General features: G+C 34.5%; 1 protein-coding gene across 3 annotated transcripts in view; it reads right to left on the bottom strand.

Moving 5' to 3' along the window:
• Positions 1 to 6,712: 6,712 nt before the first annotated feature.
• Positions 6,713 to 19,039, bottom strand: part of RBM26 (RNA binding motif protein 26) — a 52,421-nt gene continuing 40,094 nt past the window's right edge. For all 3 annotated transcript variants that reach the window (XM_069008526.1, XM_069008535.1, XM_069008540.1), the window contains 4 exons: positions 17,326 to 17,535; positions 15,567 to 15,653; positions 12,254 to 12,367; positions 6,713 to 8,891 (listed from right to left, as the gene is read on the bottom strand). In XM_069008526.1, coding sequence (XP_068864627.1) covers positions 8,802 to 8,891; positions 12,254 to 12,367; positions 15,567 to 15,653; positions 17,326 to 17,535 — 501 coding nt within the window. In that variant the 3' untranslated portion in view covers positions 6,713 to 8,801. The remainder of the gene's footprint in view (positions 8,892 to 12,253; positions 12,368 to 15,566; positions 15,654 to 17,325; positions 17,536 to 19,039) is intronic.

The following is a 19,039-nucleotide window of genomic DNA, read 5'->3' as shown; positions in this document are numbered from 1 at the left end:
AAGATGTCTACTGATCTCACCTCCTCACTCCTGCCCCAGCATCCCCCACCAGTAACATCTTTTCAGTCATCTGGCAAAGTAGATTAGGAAGGTAATTCATTTGTACTATCCCATTTTTAAAGCATAGCCCAGTTCCTGAATTATCACTCAAATACCTGCTGTGTCAAGCACAGAGGATGGGCACGAGTGACCAGCCAGGGTCCTCTCTGATGCTGGCATGGAACAAGACTATTTATGAGAACATTTTTCACAACTTAGTGCTGGTCATCAAAGAGTTAATACTGCTTTATCTAGAAAATGGATTCTTGAAAAACACTATAAAGTTCAACAGTGCGTAGAAATTATTTCACAGAAAGATTCAAATGCTAAAACCTAGTTCAGTATTTGTTAATTCAGGGTGACTCCAGAGAGTAATTCATAAGCTTCTAAATTAATATTTTTAAGGAGGTCATAAAATGTGAACTTTAGTAACTGCTACAGCCAATCAAGGTGCCATCAATCTTGCCTTAGACTACTTACACACTAGTAATTACCTACTCAAATTACTTTAAAAGTTTAACAAAAGCTTATCTACAGATAGTATTGTAGCATGATATACTGCCATCTTAAAAATGGTAGTGTACTGAATGCTCTCGGTTAATATTTTAGGTATTTCAGATTCCAATTTCTATAACTTATTCTCTATTTTTTCTGTGTTTTCCTGGTAAGCTGTCTTCAAAAAATTCAATACACAGTAGATTTGCAGAGAAGAGCTACTAAAGAGCAAAGACCTCAGTATTTTTAGTAGAGAAAGGATTACAGAAAACAAGGACGGAAAAGAAATAGTACTTACTTTAAATTCACTTGAAAGGATATTTGGAGCCAGTTCAACACAGGAACTGAAGAAATAAATATATTTTAAATTATTTTAATATTAAAGTTATTAGAACATAAATTTAGTGAAGACATGCAAATAATATTGTGGGAGTTCACCAATGCAAAACTGCAAATACAGAGAGAACTAACCAATTGAAACTTAACAAGGTCTAATATAACTTACATTCCTTAATTTCTCACTATGTATTGACAGCAAAAAGTGCTCTATATCATTCTGTTGTACTGCCAATATCCTTACATAACTTCTAATAGAAAACTTATTTTATAATTCAGGTCAGGCAGTAAGTCTGCTGACCTGCACTTTGCTTCTTCCACCATAAAGGCTACAGCTATTGCTTTTTGCTCTTTAATCTCACATTTTTCACTAACAGAATACTCTCACAGATAAATTTGGCTACATCACATTATTACATCTAAATACACAATACACAGGATGTTGCTTCTGGGAACAAAGAATTACAAATAGTAAACAAGAAGAGGTAGTTTTGCAAAGTAACTGATGAAATTTTACTACCGGAAAAAAAAGCCAAACAAAACCACAACCCTCCTGTCCCACCCAAAAACCCCAAACCTGAAACCAAACCAAACCAAACAACAAAAAACAAACAATTAAACAAACTAAAACCCCAACAAAACCAACAAGAAAGCAAAACAAAGAAAAAATCCAACAGAAGTAGCTTGTAGGACCACCAGAGTCCAAATTTCTGAATACTGGAAACAAATATTCAGCAATTATTGACTTAGTATTTTACAAGTAGACCGATTACCCCACAGATACTGAATATGTACTCTTGGATGTAGCAGCAAAATCAGATTTTTATTCTCTCTATAGAAAGAATAACCCATTTAAAATGTGTTCAAGTACATAAACAGTTATGAGCAGGTAACATTTGCTTTCATTGTAAGAACTTGTTTGAAAGATGATCAAGATTTCAATTACTTGGGTATAGAAAGTCCACCTTTCTTAATATCTATACAAAATTCTATGCTGCAGGAAAGTTTTCTAAGCCTGCTCACTTGCTTACTGGATATTTCTATTTTTGTGTTCTTGATAAAATTTCAAATTCTATTTAACCTTACACAACTGGTTTTTTGCCTAATATGTGAAGGATGGTACAACCAATAGGGGAGTATTGAAAACAGCATCAATGGAAAAGTTTAAGATTGTAGAACTATGCAAATAAATAAATAGTATCCAAACACTCTCTCTGTTTTCTGAGGTAAAGTAATACCACAGAGAAAGTAGATGGAAAAATAGAATAAAAATTGTATCAAAATACTCTTTGATTTCCTATTAAACTGGTAGAAATATCACATGGGGGATGTATCATTTTAAACATTACCTAATACCTCTCTGTGAGCAGCAGTGGGTAAATGTTAATATATCTATCAGATCTGAATGCAAAGAAATAATCATGATAAATAAAACCAAATAATTTTTACAACCAGAATTCCTCTTCTCATAGTCACTTCTGGTAAGTTTTCCATCTTTAGGTGAATTCAAAGATACTGACTTCTTGCAAGTCTTGCAGCATTTTGTGATGTTTTTCCACAGGTGCTGATACAGAACCCCCCTTCAAGAAAAAAAGAGAGCATATGATAATCTCCACATAGCTGATTTTATGAGTTAGGAGGAGTGTAACGAAATCTGTGATGCCTCAGCACTTTTTGACATTGCACTAATGACTGAAAGGGAATAGAAAACAACACAGAATGAGAATACGTGTCCTGCATGGTGTTGGCCTACATCTGATTCGTGTGCATGGGCATTGCACTCTCAGACTTCCAAGCTGCACACTCAGTGTTCCAATGCATGGGCTACCAGCAGCTTCCTGGTGCACCCAGGCAAGACAGTAAGAGACAGTATGGTGGGTGCACAAGGATGAGCAAGTATTCCACATCATAGCTGAAAAATTGTTTTGTGTAATTACAGTGCACCAGTTGGTGGAGCTACAGTAGTAATTATTTGATGTATTAAAGATGAATCTACCATAAAGCAAATACGACTGTATACAGTGGTGAAATTTATTCTAACTATGTTAGGCTGGTGATTTCTTTTGTAGTTTATATGAATACCCAGTGTTGTGTGCCATTTCTGCCCCCTCCACTTTCCAGCAATAAGTTTTATCTTTCCCTATTCCAGAGCACAAACACGTTTAAAAGATTAATTCTTATGAAAAGCTTTGACAAACAGGATGTGGCTACCCAAAGTTTTCTGTAAGTTCAAGCATAATCTATCAAACCTAGTTCAACTCCCAGAGCTGAAAAGGCAACGGATATATGCCTCTTGCAACACCAAAACATTCTTCTGTTTTATTCAGATTTAAACACCTGGAGTCATGTTTTATCATTGGTACCTAAATCCAAAGAGAGATACTTTGTCTCAGTTCACACAAATAGAATTTCTGCTGACATAGTAGAGATGTATACAGGTTTTTGCAAGAAATGCAAATATTAGCATGAGAACTGAAACAGGAAAAATATCACAGAAGTGTTAAAATGGGAGCACTTTCCAGCTTTTGTGTTTCACTTGTGTAGCCATAGTGCCCTCTAGCAGCCGAAAGAGAAAATACAAGGCTTTATCTCAAGGAAAAGAAAAAAAAAACACCACGAAATCTGAAGTAGGGTTTTTTTTAAGCAGAGAAAGGACAGTTTGCAAATGGGAGGAAGAACATTTCTTCACGTTAAAACAAGGTACTTTAAATGGAAAGGACACTTCTCTTGGCTTTTATGCAGCAGAGCTCTGCAGAACTGGGAAGCTCTATAAAAATGAGGGTTTTTACCCTAAAGGCATTTCTGTGCTTTGGTAGATCTCAGCTACACCATACATGCATTAGCAACATGCACATGATTTTAGCAAAGGACAAAGATTTTTACATGCATAGATCAACATGAACTTTTGTGAAGTCTTTGTTTTCTCTTTGGATCAAACATCTTTATTGCACAAAATTTTGTGCAAGACGAAGAATAAATTATGACCTTTAAAACCCAAGAAACTTTTCTCATTTCCCTAGAGAGCAAGTTATTGATTAGAGAGAAGAGTTCTTATGCCTTAGAGGTGGGAAATATCCTGTCTGGCTGAAGACCATCACAAAAACATTTTTGGGAAGCTAGTGTTTCTTTTCTTTTTGCATTTAAAAGAACACTAGCTTTAAGAAAGAGAAGTCATTCTTCAGTGACTGGGAAATGAACATCTGCACTGTTGAAGTTTTGGGGCCTGTAAACATTTCTAATTTGAAATAATCTTCACAGCTTGTCAGGAGGAACTGTAACACATTTACTTTTCTCCCCTTTCTCTGAAAACAAGTGTATATGGTAGATGATATAAAAAGATCTGATTTTTAAAAGAAAACTTTTACCCATCAAATTACTATAAAACATTTATGTGCATCTGCAACACAAAAAAATAAAATAGTGTAAACGAGTAAAAAGACTATTCTACCCTCTCTGTGTCCAAGAGGTCAAAATGAAACAAACAGGCCTAGTGAAAACGTTTTTCAGAAAAATGTATTTTGAAGAGTACACATCTCAAACTTTATTCTTCCATTTGCTGATAGGGAAATACTAAAATCCAGTTCATCAGCTAGACCAGACAAATTTGCTAAATATGGTATTCCAGTCTTTGGCAGAGAGAGGTGAGAAACTGGTTTAGTCTGTTCTGCTAACAAAGCAGGAAGGATCTTGGAATTCAATAATTAAAACTCTAACATCAAAATTACTACAATATACCACTGGGTCAGATGAGATGATTTTCAAAGACATCAACTGGTCTCAGGATTACAAGCTTACTGCAAGAAGAAGAAAAAAAAGTTAAACTTCACTCACACAGACCAAGAACAAAGTACAATCAAGATAAGTTCTAGCATTAACACATATAGAAGGATTTTACAAATAATTATCTATTAGGAAAAATAGATGGTATGGGTGGTGTAGGTGGTATGTTCTTGAAATACTTCTCTTTAGAGTTCCCATTAGATCCCAAGAGAATTCAAATAAAGATTGAAATCACCAAAGTCTATTTTTGTTGCAAGTATTTTTGATATCCTCAGAGTTAAAACATTGTTCAGAATAAAACATGCAGAGGGATACTTAAATAAAAAATAGTTATTTTATAAAAGTACAGTATTTAGGTACCTGTGTAACAAGCACACTAGTGTGTTTATAAAGGTCTACATTGACCTCTTTACAATGAGTCCACAAAAACTAAAGGTTCACCATCCCCACGGATAAGTTTACATCTATACTGGCGCATTTGAGAAAGATGAAGCTTTTTTCTTTAATCTTGATCAAGAACTTTTACTTTGTCTGACTTAACAAGTTCATCTGAAAGTAATCATGTGCTATTATATCAATACAGTAAGATACAGCTCCACTCAGAACAGTATGATGAAGAACAATAAAATTGTTTTGACTTTCACTTTTTTCCCAGAAATCCCTCAAATTTCTGTTATTTGTTCCAGTTGTTCTAATCTTAATTTTTAATTGTAACTTATTGTCCTAGGTGCAATAAAAGATAAGTAATGCAGGATTAAATCTGACTATATCTTCATTAGTTGCAACATAAAAAAATCTATGTTGAATTAGAGTAAATGAGGCGCTTCACTGAAGGTCTCTGCCCCTTTGTATTTCTTTTATGTATTTGTACAACTGTAGTGTATGACTGGTGTTAAGAGAAGGAAAAATATAAGTAGTACTGGCCATAAGTGTTGCTTCAAAGAAATAATCTTGTTAATTTATTGTTTTGCAGAGATCATAATATAGTCTGAATTACTGACTCCCATTACTTCAAATTTTTTGTAGTTCAACGAAATGTGGTTTTAAACAATACTGCCATTGAACTGCATGTCAGCTCACATCTTACTCAAGCCCTTTAGCATCCAAGTGGAAAATAAAATACCTTCTTAAATGCTTACCTTTTATCCCATGGGAATTTTGAAAATCTGTTTTGAGGTAAACCAAGCCAGCAGGATGTTTGGTTTGTTGATTCAAACAAGGAAGGTGACAACAGGTTTCACTGAAAGCTAATTTAACAAGGATCTGACTGAACTGAAGTGACAAGTGTTGGCTAAGGTAGTAGCAAAAAGATGGAAGGGAGCAGAGCTAGACAAGGAAAACAGAGCAAGCCAATCAAATGAAGAGAATAATTTGATAATGACAGAAATCTGTACAGAATCCATTCAGACTGCAACTGGGACAGAGTTTTCTTATGTTGAATAACACAACTAGATTAGTTTTGACTGAAACAAATATTGGGATTTGGTTTTAAAGTGAGAATAAACCAAGTCATTCTGATCCAGGTGTTTTTGAAACCATTCAGAATGTCACAAGGTAACAGCAGGGAATAAAATACACACCAGTAGGAAGTTTGCAGAAGGAAGGCAATAAAAAGAATTTTAAAAGGTTTCATCCCCTTACCAGCAAACCAGGGTGCAGTTTCAATGAAGTGAATCTTAGATGGATGCATTACCAGGCTGAATTCAAAACAAACAGGCAAACGTGGAACACAAGTTTTAAAATTATATGATACAGTAATTTCAGATGATTTGTAAGAAGCATCCATGTAAAAAACACAGTTAGAGTTGTCATTAGCTTGTGTTGAGTGACTGCAGTGAAAAGGCAGGTTGGAGCAGCAAAGCATGCCACACAAACACTTTATGGAGCATGGACAGTGTTTTCCTGTGCTGTACCTGCTTGGTAAGACAACACACAAAAAATTTCCACCTCATGGACTGTCAATTTGGCACCCTTCAAATGTACTAAATTAATTAAAAAAGAAAAGTAGGAAAGCTTGTACTTACTTCAGTGAATTAGAACAGCTCATTCAGAGCACTGGATAAAAAGGTTCTTAAAATATTTTATTTTGCCTGAAATTCAGTGTAAAAGGAAATCAATTTCCCAAATACAATTCCTTATGGCAAAATTTAGAACTTAGTGTAACAAGCATGGCAGTCAATTGTGACATTTCAATGTGAAACTAGGACTATACAAAAATTTAAGTGCATATTTTTTGCAACAAGATATGCATACACATAAGGACAGAGGGGAAAACCAAACCAAATCAAACAAAAAGCTCAACAACAACAAAAAAAACCCCAAACCAGGATCCAGTCCTTAAAATCCCTTCAAATAATTGAAAAGCATGAAAAAAAATTCTACAGCTGGAGCTCCTCTCTGGAATGCTACTACTTCTACTTTCCTCCATTCCTACTTTGGAATTGAAAAAAAAGGACAGGGACATGACTTACACCAGTTCTCCCCCTCTTCCCAGCAAAAGACAAAAACATGGACTAAAGAAAACACCCTCTTAACTGAAGTACTCTCACAGAATCATGGAATATTCTAAGTTGGTAGGGACCCACAAAGATCATGAAGTCCAACTCTTAGGTGAGCGGAAGTACAGGCTCATGTCCAGCTCAGAGATGTAAAGACAGTGGTTTTATGATGAGCTCATCAATGAATTAATGAGAGGGAAAGAAAACATTAAATCAAAACACCCCACCCACTACCTTCAGAACAAAAACAAAACCCAAGACTTTAATACTTAATAAATGGGTTTTCTTTTGAAAACAGTCCAGGCAAAATGCCATTAAATGGAAATAAAAACATGTCTTTGTGAGAGGTCATTTACTGCAAAGGAGTGGGGAATTCCCCTTCCTACGAAGCAAAGAAACGTCACACCTTGCATACCAGAATGACCTGTTAGAAAGAGCCAATGAAGATTTTCTGTGGGGTACACTAATATTTCATGCATTTTTGAATGGTGAATATGTGCTAGAATGTGAACTTAGGATTTTCCAAGTGTTACTTTTGAAATGAAAAAATGTAATCATAGAAACACAGGAATATAAAAGATGCATTAGTTGTGTACTCAAATTTTTAGAATATCTACCAAATATTCTAATTCTCCTCACCTATTTTTCTAAATTATATTTCATTACTGCATGTTATTTTTGTGGGATCAAATTTTCTTCTACAGCTGCACAGTGCAGAGATAAAAAAAATTTCCTTATTGTTGGAGTAGTATTCTATTTACCATTTGACTCTCATCACTTTAAATTCAAAACAACCAAAAGTTTTTATGCAGAGTACACCATGTGTTAATGTAGATAAAGCACGATTGAGATTGGTTTTATATTTTCAGTATTATTTTAGTATAAGTGAAAGTGATTCAAGCTCCTTTTGTGAACATGGGGGTGGGGGTTGCCATTTGGAATGGTCTTTTCTCTTTTTTTTCTTTTCTTTTTTTTTTTTTTTTTTTCATCATGAAGGACCATTGCCTTAGCTTTTTTGGTTATTGCTTTTTTTTTTTTCTTTTTTTTTTTTTTTTAAGACCATTCCATTTCTTTATTTTTTAACATCTTAAAGTCATAAGGACTTATATGCAAAGCAGTCATACACTTTATCATTAAAACCCATAGGTAAAATACGTACACAAATCCAACAAAAGGCTAGTACATAGTAAAGCCTAAGCATACTACTATGCAATATTATGAATACATAACTTTAGAGACTTCGGTTTAGTACTGTTATCTATTCATTTCTGAAAACATTCACAAAGATTTTAAATGCAAATTTTCATTCCGTATCTGGAATAGAACAAAAATTATCTATGTTATAACAACTTTTGGTCATTTGTGTTTGACCAATTCAGTAAATTACAAAGAACCCAAAGAATTCTGTAACTTTCTGTAGAACTATGTAATAAAAACATTGCATATGTTCCTAGTATGATGTCTTTAGCATTCATTTACTGAAATGTAACTCAAACATCAATCTCTCAAAATGTATAACCGACCAGCTGCTTTTTAATCTATACTGAATCCAGCTTCATCACAAAACCCCTTTTAATACAAAGATGCAGAAGTACATTAGGTAATACTAATGCAACACAGGTGCAGTTCTAGCATTGTCATTGATCAGTTGAATCATCTTCTCCATGAACGAGATTCGTTCTCCTCTTCCTCTTCATCATCATCTTGAAGCAGCGAATCATCCACCAAAGATTCTTCCTGAAACTTCAAGAGAAAAACGTGATACTGTTGTATCAGAAAATGTTAAAAATCAAAAGGCAAAATACAAATCTCTGGTATTTGCACTTTAATAAAGAAAATAATTTGTCTGTGAATAAGTAAACATTAATGCTTTCAAAAAAGTACACTGGATGTATATGTCTAATATACATATATTACTAAATGGCAAATTAAACTCTTTTCAACAGACTTCAAAATGACCATGACACATGCACCTCGTCCTTAAACAGCTCTTCTGATTCTTCCACATATCTATCATTCATGTCCAAACTGCTATGTTCCCATGAAATGTAATATGCTATACTGAAATCTAACGGTTTTTGCATGTTCACAGTATCTATGTTTTCATCCAAGAGCTTAATCTACCTGTCCCACAGTATCAAAAAGGTTGAATCTGGGATTTTTTGATTTTGACACCTTAATCAAGATTGAAATCAATATAAAAATTTAAATGATTGAGGCAGGGAGTCAGGTATTTAGAGAAATTAAGACAAACTGTATTACTATATTTTCAATTCCTTTCTGTAACAACATAGAAACTTGATAGACTTCAAAGTCCTTGAATATAAGTTGCTTTAGTCTCTATCTACATATAGACACAGGGGTGTATATAAACTATCCTGTCTTGAAACTTTTTTGATGACCACATCTAACACAGTAAACTCTGCACTAGCTAAAGAAAGGACTAAAACACAAGGATATCTTTTCCGAGCAAAACTGTCCAGCTGTTAGATAGCAGCTGTGGTCTTCCTTGCTTATTCTTTGTGTCTAAGGAATTGCTTTTGCTACAGTATTTCCAAATTCAGCAAGAGGTGTGAAGGTTGATTTGCAAAATTATGAAGTCTTACGAGAGGTAAGAGGCTCTAGGCTGAAGAAAGCCTAGAACTAAGCCTTCTTTCCTGTAAGCTCTTTAACAAAAGGGAGAAACTATCTTCATTACTCTTGCAGAATTACAGAAAGCATAGTTTCAAAGAGTTCTGTCGGTCAATGTATGCCTGTGTAGTCTGACCCTGACTAAATCACAAAACCTTCTGAGGACTTAGATTCTTTCCCAGTATCTCCTGAAGTTCAGTGAGCTAAAACACAACAGTGCTACAGTCGAAGAGAAGGAGTCCTGGGCAGTGCACAGTGCAGAACTCTACAAAGCACAAGGCTGAGTGGCAGTAGAAATGACCAAAAAGCCAGGCTTCCATATAGGGGAACAACTATAAGGAGAGAAAGTAACTGAGGGGAAGTATGACAGTAACCCTGTATATTAAGTATCTTAAAGAAAGTGAAGAGAGAACATGCAGGTGGCAGATCCAATAGAACAGTACTTGTTCTGGGTAGACATAGTTGAACAGTAGCATTCCCTGTTACAGGACATTACAGATGTTATTCTCATTCCAAAGGAATCAGATAAATTAATACAATAAACATATATCAAGGCCTTTCAACTACAAAGACACCACATTTTTGACTCAAGAGGTCCCTGAACTGCAAACCCCTAATGATTAAAAGCTTATCTCTACTTACACATTTTATACTCTTCATAAGGATCAGTTGTTGACTCACCAGAGTCAACTCTTTTGTTAGGCACCCAGGTGTAGAACATAGGACATCTAGGAAGACTAGATTTCATAATTAGCTGGCTAGTCACCAGGGATTTTCTAAAGCACTCAAGTCCAAAAGACCTTCCTCTTATTTTCATAAATGGACTAGGAACCTTGTTTTGTCATTAAGAATCTCTCTCAGCTGAATTATATAGATCCTTTTTTTTTTTGGTTTTTTGTTGAGACATCAAGGTACTCAGTTTCATTCAAGTCTTAAGCCTGCTACCCTCTATAGTATAGTACTCCTCAGCTGAACTAACATGGTAGTGATAGATATGGAATAATGATGAAAACCTTTTTCATGTATTTACAATAGCTGCTGTAAAACGAAGTTAAGTAGCAAGCTGACAAAACCACTGAGCAGCTAAAGGTTTTGAGCCAAGTTCAACTCCTAGGTATTTTCCAAAGGAATAATTAGCTGAGGCGGTTAAAAGGCAGATCTCTCTGTAGTTCACCTACCAATAAATCTGTACTTTCCTTCCTTTACTCTGCTGAAATGCTTGCATATCCCTGCATGCCTTTCCTCCATTACACAAAAAGTCTCAGTGAAGTGGTTGCTCAAGGAGACCTCTCAATAATGCAGACTCCTTGCATCAACACACTGCTGTTGATCTTCCCAGGCAGTAACTCCCTGAAGGAGATGTGACAAAATACCTAAGATGCTTTGAAGATTCCACAATATAGTCTCTTGTTCACTCACAGCTCATGACCATCTGACAATGCTTGAGGTTTGTGTACATGAGGAAAGTAGCACTCAGTAAACTGGAATGCACAAATGTCTAATATGAATCCACAGAGGTAGAGGTATCTGTCATCAACTGGTACACAAAAAAAATTAGCATTTTTGGAGACAGGAAGGCAGCAGACAAAGTGGCTTTCTTCAGGAAAAAAACAGAAAGTGAACACCACCAAGTGTAAAAAAACTAACCAAATGTGGTTATATCAAAGCAACTTCTGAAGCTGCTTTTATGGTAGATCTGCCAAAATGCCATAGGAAAAAGATACAGACAAAATACTCTCATCGAGTAAGACAAAGGTGCACTTCCACTTCAGCTTTTCTATGCCAATTATGTGGATATAGTTAACTGACACTAAATAAAATAGGAAGAAGATTGCTTGACTTTATACCCAGCTGGCATTTATTTTTCTGAGTTCACAAACATTGGTATTTTGAGTGTAATGAGTTAGATTGCATCAATACATACTGCCCCACTATTCCTACATTAACCAATTCACGTTATTTGGACAAGGCTTTAGTATCTCTCATGGACCATGATGAAGACTAACACTCAGCAAAGGTACTTCAGATGTCTCTATGAAGTCAAAAAATGCCCTGAATTATTCCTTCACCTGTATCCTCCAAGCCATACTTCTCTATAAAGAGAAATTGAAGTCTGAAATACGGTCCTCTAAGAAATCAGTGCCAAAAGCAGATGGCACAAACCTGTGTTTTGGGCAAAATCCTCAATCTCTCTCATCCAAGTCCAAACCCATGCCTTCCATTTTTAGGTATATTCTCTAGAGATTTTTGTTGTGTAAAGAAATATTTCTGTAAGGAAAAGTAAAGTATCTAAACTTTTGACACCCTAAACCCCAAGAAATATAAAGAAGTCTACTTTCTGATATCAAAATACAAGTTAGATTAAAAAATACAAGTATGAATCTACAGATAAATTTTCTTTTTGAAAAAGCTGTATTATTTCATATTAAAAAAGAAAAAAATAAATAAAAAATAAAGAAAAAAAGCAAGCTTACTTCCTCTTCATCAGGTTCAGCTTCTTCTGTTTCAACAGCTGACATACTAGCAACAGGCTTGTTCCATGCCAACTTTAGCTCTTGTCCTTTGAAACGAGATCCATGAATTGCAGCCTAAAATGAGTTTAACCATCTTAGTTATATGTGACTTTACAAAAGAAAGTCTAAGTTGTGTTATGTTCATACTGAATTACTGTTAACAGGTTAAATGAAACTACTTCATTCACTGCACATGGAATTCATACATCCTGCGAGGAAAATGATGAAAATACATTCAGAAGAAAATAAGCTTGGAAAACCATAAATAATTTGGTGACGTGGATAACATACTGAACCAACATGTTCCTGTTTTTCAGTATTATTTTGCTGGGTTCCTCACCTTTCAAAGACAGACACAAAACTGTTAGTGTATAACTTACTGGAAAAAGTAAGACATCCCAAAAATGATTTCATACATTTTAAAAAACCCAACAACCAAACAACTAAAAAAACCCCCTTTGTGATTACAATTTAATCTACTGGAAAATGTTCCACTTCCTGTAAAGCTGTTGTAATTGAAACGCAAAAATTTTTAACTTATGGGATATTCATGTCTTTCTAAGTACCAGCTGCATTAAGTGGATGCTTTGGAAATAGTATGTTCAAATTAAAGTAACATGAATGAGCATAACTCAGCGTTAGCAACATTCCGAAATAACCGTCATGGTCACAAAAGATTTATAGTACAATCTGAAAGTACAGCATAATGTGAAATGTAGAAACAATTACATGTTCAATGACATCTGAACATGAATTGTGTGATATTAAAGTCCCCAGGTATAAATTTTAAATCTGTACATATAAATTTATGATAAATTTAAAAGATTCTATGCTTATTAAAATGCAGCTCAGGAGCTTTTTGTCCATGGTCTCATCACAATGTCACACAACTAGAATGTTTAAAAGTACTTATATGTGACATTTAGGTCCAGAAATAACTTGTAATCTTTGGAAGAAATTACTACTACATAAAAATGCAACATTTTACAACAGGGAATCTTCCTCTTCCTTCTAGGCTAGAACATATATGATCATAAAGCCTAGGCCTATTTTCATTTAAGAAGCTAAAATATTAGCTGCATTTACTTCACAATTTGTCTCGGCAGAGGTTTTTAATGATTACCTTCTACAACTTCTCAAATTGCCAGCCTTAAAGTCTGCTTTAGTTGTAAACACAGATATTCCAGTGGAAATATATTTTTATATAAGAATATCTTAAAGAAAATACAGCTTTTCCTAGATTTGATGGAACCCCATTTTCATAAAATTTTCATTTAATAATGGTGAAATTATACACAAAGTTGCTTGACAATTAAAAGTTTTAATGCTCACTAGAATGTGGACATCTCAAACACTGATCACGAATCCTGATCCATTTAAAGTATCCCCCACTTTCTGAAGCATATTCTGAACTTCACCTTGAAAACTCCACCTATTCTATTTGAGAGTGACTGAGGAAAAACACACTGCTTTTTAAATGCACTGAAGTGCATTCACCAAAAAAGTTTAAAAAAAAAAAAAAAAGACGTATGCAATGCTGACTTCAACCTTACCACCAAACGTATGTTTTCTCCCCCTGTCCACATCTTTGTTCTGTGTTACCTTCCTTTTCAGGTGCTTCTTCTTCTTGTCTCTATACTTCTATATTTGGTTCAAAATACTACTATTCCCTGCTTTTTAGATACAGAAATTCAGCAAAAGCAGAGAAGATGTTCCATGCCAATTTTTAGGCAAAACATGTTCTAATATGTATTTTGCTGATAAACAAGCATCTGTAGTCAGATACTGAATAGATCCTTGCAATGAATCATACTCCATCTGGGAGAAGTAAAGACTTTATTTAGACAGTCCATAAAAGCAGATTATTGTTCTAGGTGACCTATTTTTTCTTTTCAGGGGAGTAGAAGTTTCTCTCTATACTTAAGAGTATTTCTTATGTAAACTACAACGTCAAAGAATATGAAGCTGCATAAAGAAGTACCCAATACCAGGAAGCACCGAAACTAAAATCCCAACTTTAATTCAATTCATTTGGGAGTATATTAATTACAACAGCTTTTATCTCTGAATAGAACTTTTGTTCACTGTAGAACTGTGTTCCTTCAGTACAGCTGTACAATACTCTTTTACCCTATCAGTCAGTATACACCACGTACCATTAATTGTACCTCCTTTTTTACAGAATAAATACTATCTCACACAGTTAGTGCTCATCATTGCTATAGCTAAGAGTTTCACAAACAAAACAGAATTCTGTGTTTTTGTAAAACATCTTTGGCACATGGATCTCAAAATAGCTAACCATAAATGATACTCTAAGTGTTCAAAACTATTGACCTCAGTGGCTTAATTTGCATTGTAAATAGCAGTTATTTCTGTCCATCAGGTCACTGGTGTCTCAAGATGAACAAGAGAATAGCCTGGCCAGGTATGAAAACTGTATTCAGGTAAACTCCACAAGATAAAATTTGTGCAAAATATAAACATAAAATGAAATCTTTCCATACAACCATACTGTACATATGAATCCATTCTTTCTGGAGTCCCTACTATTTTCAGGAATACTCCCTCCCAACAGTGATGCAACTATTTTAGAGAAAACAAAATCATTTTCAGAACAACTATATTCATTGTTTTGTTCAGAATCACATAATGCCTAAACCACGGACCAGGTAAGGCAAGAGTCCTGCTGAGCCAAATGTATAAAGTCCTAATGATCCACACGTAATGATACTGAATTATAATGTAAGTCAACTCTGGATTTTGGTTTCTAAAAGTTACTTCTGCAATTCTGTGCTTCTGTAATTTCATAAATTTCTAAAAAATATGCTAAAAACGGGGAAAAAAAAGAATCAGAGCAAATCCCATTCATACTACCACAGGTTTTCAGACAAAGGTTAACAAAATTGATCCCAAAGCAAATATATAGGTTCACTCTGCAGGATGTCAGTGAAATTTCTGGAAGACTATGAGGGTACCAAGTCTTCAGGTGAAAAAAACTGGCAATTAAACAGATAAACCCAGACATCTAACTATCAATTCCTAAATGTTTCTCTTAATTTCCCTCATACATCCTACACTTCACTTTGCTATAAACTCTTAAATTCCTAACTAATTCAGTATTATACAGTTCTGACATTTTTGTTTAATTAAAACTTTTGTATCAATAGATTTAAAATAGCTAGCAGTATTACATTTAATCAAATACAGAAGTGTAAAATAAACAGAAAGTAGTTCAATGCTGCAGTGTATTTTCAAGAAAGACTATACTCACAGCTTCAGCTTCTGCTCTTGTTTTAAAAGTAATCACCGCATGGAGAGAAGAGTCATCTATCTGGCAATCTTCAATTTCACCATATTGCTTTTGATAAATAAATTTTAAAAGAAGTTTAGTAAAATAGTTCTCCACCTCTAAAACTGCAGTCCTAAATCAAATGCCCTCAAAAAAAAAGTATATAATTAGAACAGTGTATATTTCGCAGTCTTAATGCCATTGTATTTGTCTTAGCCAAGAATACAGTTACTTGTACTTGCATTTCTAAAACACCAAAGTGCTTTTGTCTCTGGATTTCTCAATTCCTAAAGGTATGAGGTAAAACTATGACAGATATGATTCCATTAGCCTATTATAAAACTCTTCCACAAAAAAAATATTTCTTAGGAGTCAGGAACTGTAGAAAGAGTTTCAAAACTTAACTGTATTTCAACATCTTAATAACATGACCCATCTCTTCCACTAATGGCCACTATGGTACTGCCACCTTTGATGCTGCCATCACTATAAGCTGCAAAGACCAACAAAAAAACACATCTGTGCAAGTGGACTGCACTGCTGATGTGCACAGAGTTTGGTATTATACCACAGAAACAGAAATACAGCTCAGAGTATTTTCAGTGGAATTTGGAGGAAGTTTAAAACAGCAAAGTTGCAACCCACAAAATTAAGTAATTGATCTTTTTCTCAGCGTTATCCTACTAACACTGTGAATGAGATTTTATTTGCTCATATTACTAAGTTCCTTTTTAACGAATATTTTGGCTTGTTAAAGATATTAAGTTTCCTGTAAAAAGAGAGACAGGTCCCTGTTGGATTTTTTTTTTTTTTTAAATCCTCTTGCATGACTGCCTGACAGGAAATATTAATTACACTGAATGGAGTAGAATTTAGTGGACTAACTGGCTCCTGGACTTCTCCTTTCAGAGAGGACCACTGCAATTAAATGTTAGGGAAAAAACCCCAAACAAACAAGGGGGAGGGTGGTACAGATGGAGAGTCACATTATATTCTTAGTATTTATTCCACAAAATAAACAAACTTGCTTTTATTATACTTCTTTTTTTTTAAATGGAGGATAAGGGCTTTTATAAATTTATATTGATTTTTTTACTATTATATTTGCAAAGAAAAATTTGCTAAAAATTATGCTTATCACTTTATCATTTTTTAGACTGAAAACAGAAAAGAAAAAAAAGTAGATAAAGCTCTGACTTCTTAAGCTTAAGTACATGAATAGACAGAAATGTTTGGATGCCTTTTCAAGATCTACATATAATTGCACAATTTTCACTCTGACTCTTAAATTCAAAGTTGTGCAAAAGCACTAAAAATGTTCAAAGAAAATTTTCATTAAGCACTTGTTAAGATACTTCAACAAAGATAAACACACTACAAGTACCGAAAATTTGGCAATAAATCAACCTTTGTTCTCACCATCCCTTCAGCTGTTTTACCTTTCTGTACCTAAAAATATGTAAAAAATTTACATATATCCTAAGCAAATACATATTACAAGCCACTTTTCTTTCTTTTTAAGAAAAAAAACCCAGCCTTGTAAATGGTATGCAATTACAGGTATAACTAGTTGAAGCAATAGTGTAATTTTCCTATTTTACCTTTTCCTAATGCATCCTCTGCATATCATGCTAAAGATTCCTTCCTACATAATATTTCCAGATGAACTGAATCAGGAGAAAGCAAGTCACTCAATAGGAGAATGTTGTGCAGAGGAAAAAGAAGTGAAATTGTGACATACCGCAAAATGAGGCAGAAGATCTTCTCTGTCGCTTTCGGTAAACGCAGAGATTTCCAGCGCCCTGGGTCGGTGATCCACCACTGCGTGCACAGGAACTCCTCTGCCTCTGCCCCGGCCTCGTATTCCTCTGCCTCTGCTACGCGATGCACCCCGACCTCTGGCATGAACCCCTCTACCGCGAACTGAAGAAAGAATCCCTCGCTTGGCAGCCTAAGATGTTTATATGTAACATATTGAGAGATTAAAATTCACACCCTACATATTCAGACAGAATTAACAAACACATATTCTGATGTTTCCTAAAAAAACATCCCCAAGAAAGCCCCAGAAAGAGCAGCTTGCAGGTCTTAAAATAACATTTTTTTAAATAACATTCAGAGGCTAATTAACTAAAAGTTAATTATTACCAGATCAATAATAGGATGGAAATAGGAAACAAGAACCAGGTATCAAAAGAGCCCTTATCTGTGAAGATTAACTCCTCATAGGAAAAAGAAACTGCAGTACAACTGAAATTCCATTATCAAAATTTCTTGATATGGTGTCTAACTACTTAGTCTCTTTATTTTGTTTATCAATTTGTCTCTGAAGTTCAGGCAAGACTTTTATTCTGACCAGAATTAATGCAGCTTAAGAGCTTTTGGCCACAAAACTGTGAGATGTGAAACAAAGGCTTCTAAAGGGCCCCTCCCAAGACAAAATATTCACTGAACACTTGGCTCTACATACTCAATAATATCCATTCCCACGGTACCTGTGTGTATCCCTTCTAAAGAAGTGGCATACACTCTTCAAGAACAATCAAAGGGCCAGTGACAGTGACAGTCATTTAAAAAATAATTTGCAAAAGTTACTCTAGTTTCAAAAGCCCACTTACAGGTATCCAATTTCAATGTTTATAACAGGGGAAAAAAAAATCTTTTCAAATCCAAATAAATCTGCCATGTGAATCAAATATTAAATGATATCATCATGTTTTTAATAGATCCTACAGTATTTACAACCCAAACAGTGATGGCACTACTATAATGGATGTCAGTGACACCCCTCATGAGGAGATCAATCTCTTAAGCTTTATATGCTAAATTCTTCAGATAATTTTACAATAGTATCTAGTTTGCTTTTTATTTTTTTTATAAGCAAAATTCTGAGGGGTTTTGGTTTTTTTTTTAGTTTTGTTCTTTGTTGTGTTTTTTTTAAACATTTAAAAATGTTTAAATGAATAATTTGGGGCACGCTGGCTCAACAAACAAGCTGTAAACTATTTGGATTTTCTTTCAGTAAAGGCAGGGTCACCTGGAACAGAAAAACAGGTTATGAGTCAAAGAAGCAACACATAAAATATTGTGGGAGCCAAAGTCAGAAGCACAATGTGTGAATAAACTGTTTTTTAAAGAATTTTTAAGAATACTGAAGAATCAAACAAACATCAAGGGGAAAAAACCCCATACACCTCTTGTAATTTGTACAAGGGTTATATTTCATGCTGTTCCCTGAAACACGTAAGTGTGCATCACCAATGACCCATTTTTCTCCATCTACTTCTGCTAGTATTTGCTAAAGGCTTCAGAAAATTCATTTAAATATTACTGTCCTGAAACAGCTCTTTTTTTCTCAACTCAAAATACAAACGGACTTTATGAGAGCTGGAGTAGGACTGGCATGCTCAGCTATGACGTAACTTTTTTTTGAATGTGCACCTACTTTTCTATTC

Source organism: Aphelocoma coerulescens, chromosome 1 (assembly GCF_041296385.1).
Source record: "Aphelocoma coerulescens isolate FSJ_1873_10779 chromosome 1, UR_Acoe_1.0, whole genome shotgun sequence".
NCBI classification, from domain to species: Eukaryota; Metazoa; Chordata; class Aves; order Passeriformes; family Corvidae; genus Aphelocoma; species Aphelocoma coerulescens.
Note: the sequence above shows the minus strand (reverse complement) of the source record. Positions and strands in the feature narration are given on the sequence as shown.